General features: G+C 41.0%; 1 protein-coding gene across 1 annotated transcript in view; it reads left to right on the top strand.

The window, feature by feature from the left end:
- The window catches only part of nt5dc1 (5'-nucleotidase domain containing 1), a 48,626-nt gene that overhangs the window by 11,119 nt on the left and 20,704 nt on the right, over positions 1–16,803 (top strand). The window contains exon 7 of the mRNA XM_079291530.1: positions 16,104–16,278. Within this exon, the coding sequence (XP_079147656.1) occupies positions 16,104–16,278 (175 nt within the window). The remainder of the gene's footprint in view (positions 1–16,103; positions 16,279–16,803) is intronic.

Raw genomic sequence — 16,803 nt, 5'->3', positions numbered from 1 at the left:
AATTTCAACCTACCAAATTTCAAGCTAGCAAATTTCAACCTACCAAATTTCAAGCAAGCAAATTTCAACCTACCAAATTCCAAGCTAGCCAAAATCAGCCCTAATAGTCTGGATGAATTGGCTGACGTTATCCACTCAAGACAGTATTTTTCTACATTAACTAGCTAGCAATTCATTCACGTTAGCAAGCAAGCTAACATTAGCTTACATTAGCCTGCCAAAACCTCAATATCACAATATATTTCACATGTGGACTCTTGTGTTGGATGCTGATCGTTCGTGGAGCCAATGGCCCAAATAAGATATCGGGAACATTCCAGATAGTAGCGTAATCTAAATTTGATAATTTATTTTTAAATTTATCAACAGGATGTCACGTCACTATTTTGGTCCATGCTCGCTCGCGCCTACGGAACGACATGCTGACTGCAGTCCACTTAATGACCACTGGTGTCATTAATAACAAGGATTTTCTGAAAGTTACACATACAACCTTTAAATGTTTTTATTTTACGATGAAAAAGATCTACAGCTAGAATTAGAATAGTGTAAATTTCCAATACAGATCGGCTTGTTTCAAAATAAAAGGAATTCACAAGAAAGAGATAAAGCAACAGTTGAAATGTTGTTTTTTTTGGGGTCGCAAAAATAAATTAACATGATGATCCTCATCAACCTTACAATATATTTATAATTGGTCCAGCCACTGTGTAATATATCTTTGGGTTTGGAAAAGCCTCTTTCTTTTGCCCGTATCATTTGAACTGTCAACGTCTCAGCGGCGCTCGGTGAGCCGTGGGCATCTTTGGTAAACACTTAGAATTAAATGACAGAGTGGTTTGGGGGGTGGAGTCAGCCTTTAACAACTTTCTAAACTGCAGAAATGCCACTGTAGCTCATCATGAAAGTGGCTGTGACCGCAGTGAGGCACGGCTGCCTTTTTATTTCATTTCGACCTTTTTTTTTCCATTTTGGTGTGTCAGAATTAATGCCTCCATATCTAAATCTGGCCATTGTGAGGTTTAATGTAAACGGCTACTTAGATTTCTTAGGTTTATGGGTAAGCTTGTGCTGCATAAACATGGAATTTGGATGGGAAATGTACTGTATGGAAAGCAGTGCAGACAGAGCATGATATGGAGTTCTCCTCCCGTGATTTCAGACACCTCCTGACAGCAGCGTGGGTGGTATTTCTGGGGAGGGTCTGCTCTAACCATTGTTTTGCCCCTCCAAACATCTTAACATGCTGCTGCTGCAGCACTCCAGACGTGACTTAATGCCCCTTCAGTGGCTTTAATTAACTCTGCTGATGACAGGGGTTGTCCCCTCACATGCACAGCCTCTGTTTTCCACATTATCCAGAAAACAATGCATACACCTAAGTCATATTTATGTCTAAATTCTGATTTAAAAAAACAAACATTTTTTGCACCATGGTCGTCCATGGAGAGAGGATCAAACGTGACCTTTCATTTTCTGGTTTACACTTCTTTTTTTCTGAACTTAAATGCATTCAAAAATATATGTTAAAGTTGTTGTTAGGAAGTAACATTGGTTATTTTGTTCTTCTTTGACTGGGACTGGTAGTTTGATCATTTGCTGAGTGGTTATTTGGTGCCTGAGTTTTGGTACCAAAACAATACTTTTTTCATACCTCCCCTCATCACCATGTAGCCTACCATATAGTAGCAAATGATTATTTGCTTCGTAAAGACATAGTGGAGTAATGTTTACCTGAGCAGAGAATGAAGTTGCGCTCGTCTGTGTGTCTTTTGACTGGAAACAGCTGCCTGCTGAGTCTGGAAACGAGATTGATGAGAATGCAGGGACGGAAGCAAAAACAAGTAGCTGAAAGATGCTAAAAAAAGCTCCATAGAGCTGAGGGGAACTAAAGAGTTTAACTTTAAATTTGGTCCTCATTATTGAAATTTGACCAAGGCTGAGCAGGACATAATACAGTTAGGACGATATGCTTAACTCTTGATTCAATACTATCGGGATACCTAGATGCTTATTCGATATGTATTGTGATTTTTAAGTATTGCCATTCGATCTCTAAATTGATACCGTAAACCAACTAATTTCAAAATCGCCGATTTGTTTCTGGCAGGGATATACAATATACATCTCCTTCTGTGTAGTCTATTTTTTTTATGCCTCGCTTTGTATTTTTTCAGTTGTTCGTGTCAGTGTTGTCTCCATTTGATCCCAGGGATTTGAGAAGGGAGGGAGAAAGTAATTGCAGGTTGATGTGCCCATGCCAGCAGGGAAGAGTGGAAAGAAGGAGCTAAAGATAGAGTGTTTTAGCGGGGAAGTGACGGTGGTTCAGATTTAACGTTTTAATATCCAAATGCCACTAAGAGGCACTTAGAGCTTTGTGAATGGAAGGACTGAAGCTGGACCTCCTGGCTGAGTGTTGGCTGCAATTACAGAGACCCAAAGACGAAAATCATGGTTGGAAGTTTGACCAACCTGAGGCTAGCTGTAAGTCAGAATAGCAAACCGAAAGCCCTCACTGCATCCTTCGTCTTTCCCATGTTGGCAAAATCTTGCCCGAGTCATTATGAAATTATGGAAAGGTCGGTCTCATGAGAAAGAGGAATTAAAGCCGGAGACACTGAATTTCTTGGTTACCAAATCAGATTTTGCTCTCATTTTAGGATTTATTTTTGGTGCAGGTAATGGCTTTCGTTCGAGCCAGTTATCTAAATCAAAGCTGAGTAAGTGCTATAATGACCAGTACTTTTCATTTTTACTGTACACCCGCAGCAGCTCATAGTCGGCAGTTTTTTTTACAGGGCTTGTGTTGCAATCTCTAAAAAGATCTCTCATGCTCTAACACAATCACACATCTCGGTCTTTGATACGTTGTGATATGTTGCACATAATGTGTATTTAATCTAGTCTGGGATGGATAGTGTGGAGGCCCAAAGGCAGTCAAATGACCAGATTAGTCAAAAATAGAATTAGTTAAATAATTCAAATGTTAATACAACTTTTTTCTTCCTCTAATCAGTTGGATCAAAAAAGAGTAAAGCTTCACACTAATTCAAATTTTGACTGAGTTAATGAAATTCTTTTAACAGTAGTGAAAGATAACACCAACTAGCTAACCAACACAAGTTCAAAGTTTTGAGTTGAATTCACCATAGAGTGCACAACATTTACTGTACGCCATTTTATTTGAGTATTTGTGTCAATGTATCTACTTTGTAGTGCCCTAAAAAAATCCCATGATGGAATACATGTACACTACAAAAGCACATTACAGCAGTATGCAATACATTATGTGGATAATTAACATCACTTGTTCATGTGTTTTTATTAATGCTGAATGAATTAACTATGAACTAGAAGGACATTGGAAGAGTGCAGACCAAGGCCGTTTCCATCTGTGAAAAAATGCTGCAACCCAAAGTGTACCGCTACGGTTCGAGTCCATCTTCTTTCGTCCTATGCCCATAGATACATTGATCCTGTGTTGACTGCAGCTGCTGCTGTGCTGCTTTCATTACACGGCTGCTATATAAATTAAAGTAATGAAAGTAATATTAGGAATATAGTCATAATTGAGGGTTTAGACCAGGGGTCTCTAACTGGCGGACCGCGGTCCGGATCCGGACCCAGGACCTAAAATCTGTATTTCGGAATCATATATATTAGGCAGCGAGGTTGTAATTTAACCGGCGCATCTTATTCAGCCGTTACGGTACTTGTTCAGCGGTGCAGGACACACTGACCAATGCGTTGTAAATCACATCACGTGCTAAAGCTCAGCCAATCAAATATGAGTATTCTGACTCGAGCGAGGTTTTCACACACCGTGACACACGGGGGAGAGACGAGGAAATAGAAAGAACAGCAGGAAAATAGCGCTAATCAGAGAAGTTATCTCACATGATGTTCTCCAAAAAGAGAAACGTGTTCAGAGAGAATATCTTTTATAAGCAAGAATGAACAGAATCTTATATGTTAATTCTTACCACAGGCAGTTAAATCCAGCATGTCTCATATGTCCAGAAACCGTAACTATTGATAAAAGCGGTAAATGAAGCGCACTACCAGACAAAGCACAACTCTTTTGAACAAACTTACCCACTCACATCTAAATGAAGACACAGTATGATCAGAGTCCTGACACATGAATTCACTGACCAACAATGATGTTAACAGAGAGAATAGAGCTGAAACAAGTGGTTTAATAGCCACAGATAAAGTCCATGCTCACTGATTTTTCTTTTTAGAAGACAAAATATAATATTGTGACTTTTTGATTGACATCACTTCACACCTGAATGAACTGAATTTAAAGCTGCAGGACAATTCAGTGAAATTAGTTTTTCTAAAATGAATTACTTTATTTTAAGATTTTTAACTATTTAGTGCCATATATATATATCTATATGGCACTAAATAGCACGGGTTAGACATTATCGTAATGTTCCGGACCTTTGCCCGAGGAGATTTTCTCAATCTGGACCTTTTGGAATTTTAGTTGAAGACCCCTAGTTTAGAGGTTACGGGTGTCATCTGTAGTCTGTGTTTTTGATAAATACAATTGACATAACATATATTTTTGCCAGCAATGAATCTTAAAAAAACAAAACAATAGACTGAATCTCCTCATAGCCCTAAATAGCCTCACCCGAACCCTCACCTGTTGGATGTTTAATTAATGTCCTACCAATGAACTCAGACCCTGGCGTTTAAGAATGTGTTTTAAGAGGTCTTGGGATGTGAACCTAGTGCTTATCAGCCCCGGTGGCCTGCGTCCTAAATATACTGGAATCTGTGTGGATTTTCCTCTGCCGGACTGCTTTCTCAGCTCAGGTCAATTGTTGTTTTTGTTGGTTACGATTTTATTTTAGGTGTTGGGCTGGGAACCATCACTGAGAACTGAGCACCATTCTTAGTACGGTGGGAAGAATGCGAAAGGAGGTTCAGGAGCCCTTGGCCCTCCAATCTAAAGAAACCATGCATCCCTCACTGGAAATGAATAAGGAGCAAGTCACGAATAGCATTTATCTCAGGGGCAGTATAAATATCTCTGGTTTGATTTTTACCACAGCTGATGAATAGATAGTACAAATGGACAATAATTTGGATGTAGTGCAAGTTTTTATACCCATTAGAGTGGCTTAAATAGATTTAATATGTACTCCCAGAGAAAATATACATCGTGCAGAATAGTGCACCAGAATGTTTATACCTGCACAAAATCATTTTTACTCTTCTTTTTTTTACTGGATCATTTGCTGTGCTTTCCCGCCATGGCTGTGGCCGGATCTGACCGAAATATTTTTTTAAATATGAGGAAATCGTCAATGTGTTTTAATTTTCCCCAAAACTGTGCTGTGAAATAACTTCAATTTTTACGTGGTCATAGTCAGGGTCATCCTGAACAGGATGGAAGGAAAACATTTATTGCTTTAATTTATGAAAATGAGAACATATGGCACACAGATTAACAAAAAAAATCGACAATTCATATCAGACAGCTTGCCGACCCCTAGACCAATCCATTAGACAAGAGTTGCCGTTGAAACTTTTTTTCAGTTTGTTGTGGAGGTCATTCAAGTGGCACCTATGAAAAATAGCTGGTCAATCCCATATCGTACAGGGGGCTGTCAGCAGAACTGTAATGACCACTGGTTAGGTGCCTTCAACCACCCCTCCTCTGCACTGTAATTACTGGGAGGACATTAAAGCCACATTCTCTTTTGAGAAAGCAAATCAAAACAATTCTTTGGTCCATTGGCTTTGCATATGCAGGCCAACACACATTTGATGCGATGCAGGCTTGTTGCTGCTGCTGGGAATGACAGGGAGTCTTTTATACTGGACATTTATTTTAAACCACTGGATTTGGTTTTTCTTGCAGCAAAAATGAAAAGCATAAAAGCGTTATTATTTGCTCATAAAATGCTTTTATCCATCCATCCATTTTCCTCCGCTTATCCGGGGTCGGGGTCGGGTCCGCGGTGCTTTTATACTTTTCATTTATTTATTTTTTCGCTATATGCACATGTGGGATTCAGCTGTTTGTTTGACGTCAGTGAATATCTCAGCATCGGTGGAGCAAGTGAAGAAAAGTCTAGCCTAATGTTCTCAGTAAACTAGAGGACACGTACATTGGCTTTTATGGTAATTCGTTAAATCCAAAATAAAACAGCTTTAAAGTCAGCAGTTTAATTTTAAAACATGGCATTAAACTGCAAAAATACCGAAATACTCTCATCAAATCCACCACGTCTCCGACCGCTCATTCACCTCAATGTCCACTGCTAAATTGACTGGTGAATTTGTTTAGCTCCACGTGGAGTAATTGTTGTGAGCTTCCTGTCTGATAGCACGGCTGCTGTCTGGATACAGTGAAGTCTCCTTTAACTACAGAGCTGTGGTTTGTTGTTTGATTCTCCTCCTGCACAGTGAAATCCCTTTGCAATTTTGCAACGTTCTCCCAAAAAAAAAACCCGTCTTGTAGGCAAACTGCTTCTACCAACCAGCAGTGTGCATAACCTTACAGTCCATTATTTTCAACTTCATATGATAACTCTTATGATAACTTCCGGGTTGGCCTAGAAAAATCTTTTGGGCCAACCCGGAAGTTATCGACAGATTCTCCCTCTCAACTTCACAGAACTTATTTCAGGTATCTAACCGAAACTGCATTCAAAAAACCCGTTGACTTCGAGAAGAGGGAACCGAAAGTGCAAAAATGCTTTCCAGGTTTTGGGACTCATTCCTGCAACATTTTTATTTTGACGGGAGCATTTCCATGGTGATTCTGGTGTTGTCACAGTCCATGTTTATCTCAAAATGAAGCACACGGTTGTCTTAAATTAACTTGTCAAGACGGGAGCATGCACATGTGCCACTTGTATGTTGACATAGCAACTGTATCCATGTTTTTACGGCTTCATAAAGATTTTAGTTAGACGGTGAAGTCATCCATGCCACAAGCCTTAGACCTAAAGTGGTCTGGAAAGTGGCAAGTTGAGTTAATTTGATGTCTTTGTTTGCATTTCTAATGCGCTCACGTCGATGGCTTTGAAATCAGAGGAACATTTCTCTTAATGAGGAACATGTATAGAACCGATCTCCGTATGTTAAGTATTTGGCCAACTTCCAGATCATTTTTCACATTCTCTTTCATTGCCATAGTTGTTATTTCAGTTGTTCTGACAGTGACTGAGTAAAAATGATCCAACCTCTTTTCATCAAATCTGTTTACCAGAGAAATTCACTGAAATGCTACCTTTTTCGTTTGTATTTGTCCATCTTTTGAAATGTCTGTCTCAGAAATTTGTGCCTCTACCCCAATGCAATGAAGGTGCCTGAATTTCATCTGGCAAATTAGTTGACGAAATAATCTAATTTTAAGGTCCGCCCAGGAACTCTTGTGGCGATTCCGATCACGTCACGCGATCCCGCGGTCAGCTGATTAGATAATCCACAGACCTCACTGTGAACAGTTCATAGGGACTATTTCTCCAGAAGACAGTAGTTACATGGTCCCATCTAGAGTAAAATAGCAGATAAAGCAGAGTATGATTTAGGGCGATTGACAGGTCGCTACCACGGCGTTGTCTGGTCTTTGTCTTCCAACTTCAACACTTTTCACACTGTGTTTTCAGTTCATGAAAGGTTATTGGAACATTTTAGATGCCTGCTAATGTCTCAGCTTTCAAGTTGCTTCCAACCGCTTGTCACTTTTTGTTGCAAAAAGATAAAATGGCGAAGCCAGAAACCAAGATGGCGACGGCCAAAATACCAAACTCTAGGCTTCAAAACCGTAGTACAACAACTAATGAGTGACGTTACGGTGAATACGTCCACTTCCCATTTACAGACTATAGTCTCGTTCAAGGACAAGTCTCCTTCTGAAATCTTGCATCACATCCACTTTGTCGCAACCAGCTAAATATTCAGCCATGACATTGGAAATCATTTAATAACACTAAGCTGCGGTTTCTGTACTCCGACACAACAAACTCAACGCCGGGACTCTTCTCTAAGACTCTCACTCAGGTTACCACTATTGTCTCCCGGTAACAAGACACCTCTGGCGAGATTTCAGAAAGAGACTTGGTTACACACAATAACAAACCGCTAAAGGTTATTTCTTTGTAGGGTCTTTTCCATAATGTTGTCAGACACTTCTAATAGAGTTCTGGAAAAAACAAGCACTTTTAGTGGACATACATCGACGTTGAGGATTTGCTCCGATGGATTACATTGCCGCCTGTTTCGTGGCTGCCGTTGCAGCGTTCTTGTTGAATACTGAATCAATTGCAAAAATGATTGTCCCCATTAGTCACTTAGACACAAAAATGTGGGTTGAAAATGACCAAAGATTATCTTTAACACCTAGAGTCCTAGACAAATTAGACTAAAGCTGTCTGCTTGACTAAATACTAGCAGGGGTAAGTGAGAAAATACATTTTTGTGTTTTTGCTTCGCACACCATCCATCTGTACGATGAATGGTGAGACATGATTGTGTTTATCCAGTTTATAATACGTGTGTTCAGGAAAGGCAACATTTACCTTCACCCCTCCCGTCTCTGCCTTCTGTCTCCGAGGACAGGGCTACACGTAAACACCACCAATCCACAAGTGAGATTTAAATGCCGGTTGTCCCCTTGTTAGGATCACAGTCAATCTATTTCCATGTATCAAATGATCTGTTTGCTATTCAAGTCCCCTTTTGCTGTTCCCTTACAGCTTTGCTTCAGATGTATTTGTTCCACAGCAAGACGTCGCACACCAGGGTGGGGATGTACACTGTTATGTCTGACTCGCTAAATTACTTCGTGGCAGCGCTTGCGCTTTGATCTGGCCTGGGTTTTCTCTCAGATAAGATACATTTCTGTTTTGCATGCAACAATAACAGTTCCAGCACTTTATTTTTTTATAGTAGCACATAAACAAACACACTCCACACTGATGAACTACATCGACTTTGCCCTGTGGAATATGGATGTTAGTGGTGCATCACACACAAGGATAGACTGATATGCAACCTAAATAATCATATGATTGGATGTTATGTATCCGTAGAGTTCAGTCTTCAGGACTAAAGTTCATTATACTCACTGCACTTGGAGGAAATGTAATTTGCCTTTTTTTTTGTGGTAACACAGGTATGTTGTAAGAAGAGCGAGACGTTGATCTGATGGGAGGACTGACTAAAACCTTAACTTTTCTTCAGATAACAACATAATCTCTCTGCCTGTTGAGTATTGTCATCATCATGTCGAAGACTGAAGTGTGCAATAACACTTGGGGCATGATGAAAGCACCAAAGACCGTATTTAATGTGCTTCAATCCTGAGACAACAATAGTTGCCGTCAGTTTAATAAGCCAGCAACAGTTTTGTTTGGTTGTGAAAAACACAATGAATTTGTGAGGTTGTTGCCACGTTGAACCAGATCCTGGCAACATGGGGGGAAAAAACTAACATTGCACTGTTAGGATGCACATGGATTCAGGCTTCAAGTTGAGGGCAAGTGAATCATCTCAAAGCACAAGGCGGTATTCTCCAAATCAATAAATCTTTGGGTCCAAGAGCCTGTTTAAAATTGATATCAAAAAAGTATTTGTTTCTCTCTGCTTTGACACGCTGTTGGTGTTTAGCCAGATGGTATCGTAGAGTTTGGTAAGACACTGAGTTTCTTTTTTTTTTTTTTTCATTTCGGCTCTGCTCTCCTGCAATCCTGCCTAACCGCACAAGTTATGGAGTTCAACCGGGGTGATTAAATCTGAGTCTTCTCCGGTAAAAACATCACGTCAATTAATTTTTGCGACCCCAAAAAAAAACAACATTTCAACCGTTGCTTTATCTCTTTCTTGTGAATTCCTTTTATTTTGAGCCGATCTGTATTGGAAATTTACACTATTCTAATTCTAGCTGTAGATCTTTTTCATCATAAAATAAAAACATTTAAAGGTTGTATGTGTAACTTTCAGAAAATCCGTGTTATTAATGACACCAGTGGCCATTAAGTGGACTGCAGTCAGCATGTCGTTCCGTAGGCGCGAGCGAGCATGGACCAAAATAGTGACGGAACATCCTGTTGATGAATTCAGTCTGTGATGGGTAATCAATTTGGTACAGGAAGAAAAAGACTGTTATAAGAAAGCTGTGACGATGCCTTTTGTATCGATACAGAGTTGTTTGATTATCAAATGTACAGTTTGAACTCAGCTGGAGTTTCTTGAAGTAAACTCCACGTGCAGCATGCGAGAGCACTCCCTCCACTTCATCACAAGTCCTGCCCAGTCTGCAGCGGTATGCTACGTCACACGAAGAGACGCACACGGCCGCTGTGACCACGAGACGACTATATATAAACTGCACATCTGCACTGGAAATGGATGTGTTTGTTGGGGTATTTCGTGCAGGAATTCAGAAAGCCATTTCTGCAAAAATTATGTTGGGACTCACACAGCTAAAAATTAGAAACTGAGAAATAGTAAAAAATAAATAAGGAAGGAAGGAAGATGTGGGGGAGATAACTGACATAACCTGAGTAAAAAGAACCAACCAGGACTGTCGAGATGCAGAAACGTTGTCTGCCAAGAGAGAGTGACTCCCAACATGCTGCTTTTGGCCCGGAGCTATTGCTTGTGGAGATTGCACCTTGAGATGGGAGGATCATTCATCACTAAAGTGCCACAAACCCCCTATGATTAAAAGGAACCTGGTCGGACTTGTTCAGGATGTTCCACATTTTGCTTTCTATGCTTTTTTAAATTGTTCTTCTGTGAGTCAGCACCATTCAGCCAATATAGACTTACTTAAATATACGTTAACGGGTAATTGAACTCCTTTAATTAACTTTAATTGGGACATTTTGGAATCATTTATTTCGATGTGTTTCAGATGCTTCGGCACATTTTCTAAGCTGCATAAGTGAATGCATAGTGTTTTGCGAGGGTTCATAATTCCTTGAGGGAGGAATCTTCACAGTTTTCTTTAGATAGCTCCGGCTAAACCTAGCTCTGGTTTGGTGTAATGACAGATTGCAGTGTCCGTCACATTTGCTCCGAGGGGAGAGTGACTGTGCGACTGGATTAATGTCCCCCACAGTGATCTGCACACGTATGTCCAGAAACCACCGTCCCTTTGTTTCTCAGCTGGCTTTTTCCTTTATTGTTGCCTCTCTGCTGTGCTTCGGCAGCATTTCTTTACGTGGAGGGAAATCTTTGGAATTAGAAATAAGTTTCACAAAAAAAAAACCACGACAAAGATGTTTTTGCTCTTCTCCCGACTGGCCTCTGCAACAGTTTGATTGACAGATGGTCCATCCAATGCCCTGCCAAGTACCAACAATTCAAAATGTTATCCTTTTACTTTGTTATTGTTTTCTATAGTGGTTATTGGCATAAAAATACAAAATTAAAATGATTCACACATGATTTATTTTATTGAAATATTTGCTTTGATTAAAAAATAAATCATCAGCAGGTTGAATGATGTATTATAGGCTGCTTAGAGCTGGTGTTAGGAAGTTAAACAGGTCAGAATTACATCTCTAATATCTATTTTATATTGCTGTGAAAACGTTATTCACGCTTCTCACCAAAAACTAAATTCTACAAGGTTACATTTGAACACATGATGGCATTATAATTTACATTCGCCCGATACTCGTTTTTTTCTGAGTAGAGCTAAAACGTATTCTATAATCAAATCATTGCAACCTCCGTTAACGTTGTTGAGGCAAAAGGACGAGAAGAGACGTGGAGTTGGAGTTGCAACCCAGCGGGAAGTGTTTTAATGAGCACAAGGCAACATACAACCGAAGTGTTAGTTCTTACATTCTGACTCTTATAGTCTAAATTCAGCTCCCTTATGTCACTTTCCACCAATCAAACCAGTCGGTTGAACCACAAACAAAGCACATCCTGCTTTCTCATTTTGGTATGTTCTCTTGTCGGCAGAACAAATGATACTTAAACGGGAAATGTTTACAACAATGAAATAAAATACACTCAGTGTCTGATCAAGTTAGTTGTTCCAAATGTTCTAATGTTCCTCCACAGCTTATTTATGACTTGCGGTTGAGAATAGCTCTATATCTTCTTTACTGACCGACCCATGTGGTGTGTGTTGCTGTAACGTTACTATCTGTGCGCCGACGTAAAGCAATGGCATGTGTGTAAATGTGAAATTAAGTAGCGATCCAAACACAGCTCCCAAACAGAAAACCTACCTTTACCATGATGTCAACATTTGTATGAATTTAGCTCTAAACATTTGATGTTGTACTTTAATATCACATTCTACCAATGTACTGTTACAGTGTACTGCATATTACACATCAACTTCATACTTTGTATATGAACGTTCCCTTTGTCCAGGCTTTTTGTTTTATTGTAATGCATTTTTGTTGTCATTTTAAGATTCTCCTTCTCTGTCACAGACCAAAGACATAAAAGAAAAAAACCTGTGCGCACCGAGAGGCACATAATGCAGCAATTTGCGGTCATTCTGCTAAAAACGGAAAGTCCACAGACGAAATGGCCCGGCCACTGTTTTCAACGTGGTTCCAACAGGTGCTGGAAAACACAGTTTGTGTGGATGCTTCAGGGAAAACACTTGAGATTATAGCTTCCCTTCAGAAATCATCCCCATTTGCTATATACACATATATAGATATATGTATATATAGATATACACAGAGCTTGACGCTCCTTACGTATAATGAGGAAATGGATGAATGTATCCATTTTTCCTATTTGTTTTGACAGCCTTCATCTCCCTTGCTCATTAAGTTGATAAAGAAAACTAACGTGCCTTTTAGATTCTGTCCCCTCAGCACGTTTTTGGTGTGGCTGTTTGTGATACGCTCCCGTGCTCGACCCTAATTTGCACTGGCAACTGTTGATTTGTGCATCCTGTCAAGGCCCCTTTGATGTGTGAGAGAGATTGAGCCACTGTCGGCTGCGGCTCTCCCTCTGACGTTGGGCAGCTCTCCAGGCGTCCGGGCCCGGTGTCCAACCGCAGGCCCTGCGGGCCCTTCAGGGGCACTTCAGTCCATTCACAGCCGGAGCCTGCAGACACACATTTTACTCAGGCAGCGCCCGCATGCTGCGTGTAGTGAGCTGGCACTGGTGATAGCCCAAGTAGTGTTTGAAATACACTCTTCTCTGCGGGACTTGTAGATTGATCACATGTCTTTGCTCGGTCCCAGAATGCACCACGGTATTAGCCTGGCCTCTCTGCTGTCGACCTAATGCCAGACAGACGTCGGACGTCATCTATGCAAACAGGAAGTTGTCGTTGTGAGGTTACACTGAGGCTGTGTCAGGGGTGGAGGCACCCCAACCAAACAAACTGAAGCAGTTTTACCAAGTTTAAGTTGGATTTCAACAGAAGTCAGACGTAGTTAACGTGTTCGTGAGACTCACTATCCATACACGTTTGGCATTAATGCAGGAAGTAATCGATCATAAAAGAGGCAGAGGTGCCGGCCTCTCGGGTCAACAGATCAGGGTTTAATCACATGCATCCACATAAGCAGTCGATGGATCCAGAAAATCACTTCCTGTCCTGCTGCTGTTCATTAGACTCTGCAGATCTCTCATTGAGAGTTTCATACATGGATCTTTGTTAGAAAGTGACGCTTATTCCTGGCGTTTGCTCTCTATATTCTAAAAAGAAGTATCCCCAATACTACGACAGTACTGCTAGAGCCATTTGAGCCAGCAGTACATTGCTTTGCTTATGCACACCTGCATCAAACATCACAGCATTGCAATTCGCAGTGTATGGTTTTACTTTTAAGATGGAAGCTTTATCTGTCCTTTGTTCCTTGGTTGGGTATTTTGGCAATTATACACAAAATCCACAGCCTAGTTTGATACGGTACAACATGGGCGGACCCTTTTTCCAGGGACCTCGTTTCAGCTGTGTACTTGGGTGGTCCATTTTAAGGTCCCCGTGGGCTAGAACAGCTTCTGCTCTGTATCTCTGCAGCGTGGCATCTGATCAAATGTAACACAAAAGAGGGTGGCGAGGTCAATTGTTTATTCTGTCACACACGTCAGTGCGACATGGGATTTTGCTGGCAGGGGGAGCTCTCTTAACCTCCATCAGCTGACCTCCCTGGCTGTGGGTAATGAGGCAGGACAGGCTTTCTACTGCCGGGTCCAAGAGGATGAAACGGCCCCACTGAGGGCCTAATGTTGATGTGGCAGCCTGCTTTTTCTCTTGAACTGAAGGTGTATTTGTGGATACAATGAAAAAGAAGAAAGAAAAACATTGCTGATGATTAGAACCAAATGTTTACGGACACAACTTTTTTAAAGGTGTGAATTTTGGGCTCCTGATTGGGATCTTAGATGTTGCTTGTTTGTGTTTGTCGTCATCTTCTGGTTAGACACCTCCACTGCCCTCTCAAAGCCTTAAAGAGCATTTTCCCTCCCTCAAGCAGATCCTGTGTTCCACCACAGGAGAGCAGCATGTCCAAGCTTTTCAAACGCTCACTGCAGGATGAGCTGCTGAAACCCATCATCCACATTTTAGGCTCACGCTCAAGAACCGAGTAGTTTTGTTATTTAGCAGTTTCTGATGTCAAAATATTTGGGATGATTGTACTCAACTCCAGGAAGGAGGAAACATACATGAACAGCCTCTATTCAGTTTCTCTGTGCAGGGTTACTTCACGATCAAGAGGTGACTACAAAGACCGAAAGCTTAGTAAGCAGAGGTGCCATAATATACAACCCCTCTAATGGACAATGCGGACAGAACTGTATTTGAAAAGGCTCAACCTCCCCCCTCCCCACAAGACCCAGTGTCTCGGTTCAAGTTCAGGTTTCCCCACATGAAGTCAGTGGTTAATCTCCTTTCTTCAAAGCAAACTTTTATCCTCTAAAGGCCCCATTAGGAATCTATAGGTGTTCAGAACCCACATCCTGTTCCAGTGCTTCCTAAACATTGTCACATCGAGGACTCCGAAACTGAGACGAATTAAACCAAGGACACCCATTTTATTTTGGTGACCCAATGACCTTTTTTGCCTTGCGACACCTTTAGAAAACTGTTTTTTTTACAATAGACTCTCAGAACACTGTAGTAATACTATCGGTGTGTTGTTCGGGTAAAAACATCAAAGCTTCATATCTGTACACTTGATTTGCCACAAAAATGTGACTCCATGGAGCTTTTCGATGTTCACACTGATAAGAAAACATCAGAGCTGTGTCATGTGTCAGGCAAAAAAAAACACAACTAGGGCAGTCCATCTGACTCCGAGAGGCCGGCGCTCTCTGCCAGGGTAAACACCTAAGCTCATGAATACACACCACTCATCCACAACCTGCCCCGTGTTCCTAAGCCCTCTTTTCTCCTGCTTGTGAAAGAAGCAACGCCGCTTCTCACTCATTGGTCGCCCTCTTCAGCTCGAGAGCAAATAGCATGTACATTTCGCCCCGTTTCTCTGTTTCGATAAGGTTGGATTGCCATTTCATGCCATTTAAAGGTAATCGCATAGCAGAGGAAAGGGTGGTGTTTTTCTATGCAACTCATCAGGATCACAAAAAACTGTCTCATTTCCTGTAATTACAAACTGGGATTGTGTAACACAGATCAGAGCGCTGCCATATTTAGCTCTGTACAGTATGCTGACAGGATGTACTGAAGGGCAGCTGGGGGGCTTCAAAGTGGGGAAGGCCCATTGACGACCCCAAGCTACCCCAAGCTGCCCTCTATCTCCGTGAAAATGAATGTGGAAAATTCAGCAGAATTCACCCTCGGCTTGATCTGTAAACATTTAGTTTGTATTTGTAAGAAATGGAAGCGTGTGTCCTTTGATGTCTGTCTCCTAAAAAGTTGTATTGGATTCTGTGAAGAGGCTAATCCATTCTGATTTATTTCACCCATTTGAAAACTCATCTTAAGGTCCTAAATGTGCACGTCTCTCTCTCTCTCTCTCTCTCTCTCTCTCTCTCTCTATATATATATATATATATATATATATATATATATATATATATATATATATATATATATGTGTATGTATGTATCTTAATGCTTTACAAAGCTTTGTGTAGCTTCATTATCTTATCTATCTGACTGTGTCTGTGTACAGAGGACGCAGGGACCTACTTCCCCAGTGTGAAGAGGGACCCGGGCCGGTACCTGCAGCCCTGCTCTGACTCTGTCAAGGCCTGGCTGCGCAGCATGAAGACCGCCGGGAAGGTCCTCCTCCTCATCACCAGCTCCCACAGTGACTACTGCAGGCTTATCTGCGAACACATCCTGGGGTAAGACTTCCCACACCTGGGAGCCACAGACTGGCCCCCTCTGTACCATAACTGCCCCCGCAGGATTTATAACCTGGAAAAGTCAACGCCGGCTCACCTGTCTTTACTTACCATCATCATCGCACACGTATGCAACACTCGCATATCTCCCAGCAGCCTTCAGCAGCCCCCTCTGAACATTGAGCTGTTCCTGTGCTTCTTACCTTCTGCTCTTTTTACTTTCCAGATGTGAAAAATGTGTCTGCATTCCTCATCTACAAGAATTGTTTATCACTCAATTGTTAATTCTTAAGAGGAAAAAGTCAGTCTGTTTGTTGCTCCGTTTACATTGAACTGAAAATCAAAAAAATGAGCACGCACTTATTATTTGCACTTACTCTGCCAAATTATTATTATTTCATTTTTTCAAGCTAGCATGCTTGAAAGCCCGGGAAGTAAGTAAATACCTGTAAAAGCTTAATACATATTTAAACGGCTTTTTCATTGGGTTTTTGATCATTGCAAAAGAATATGCTCTGTGGCAAA

This window comes from Melanostigma gelatinosum (assembly GCF_949748355.1).
Source record: "Melanostigma gelatinosum genome assembly, chromosome: 19".
NCBI lineage: Eukaryota > Metazoa > Chordata > Actinopteri > Perciformes > Zoarcidae > Melanostigma > Melanostigma gelatinosum.
This window is presented reverse-complemented; position numbering and strand designations above follow the sequence as displayed.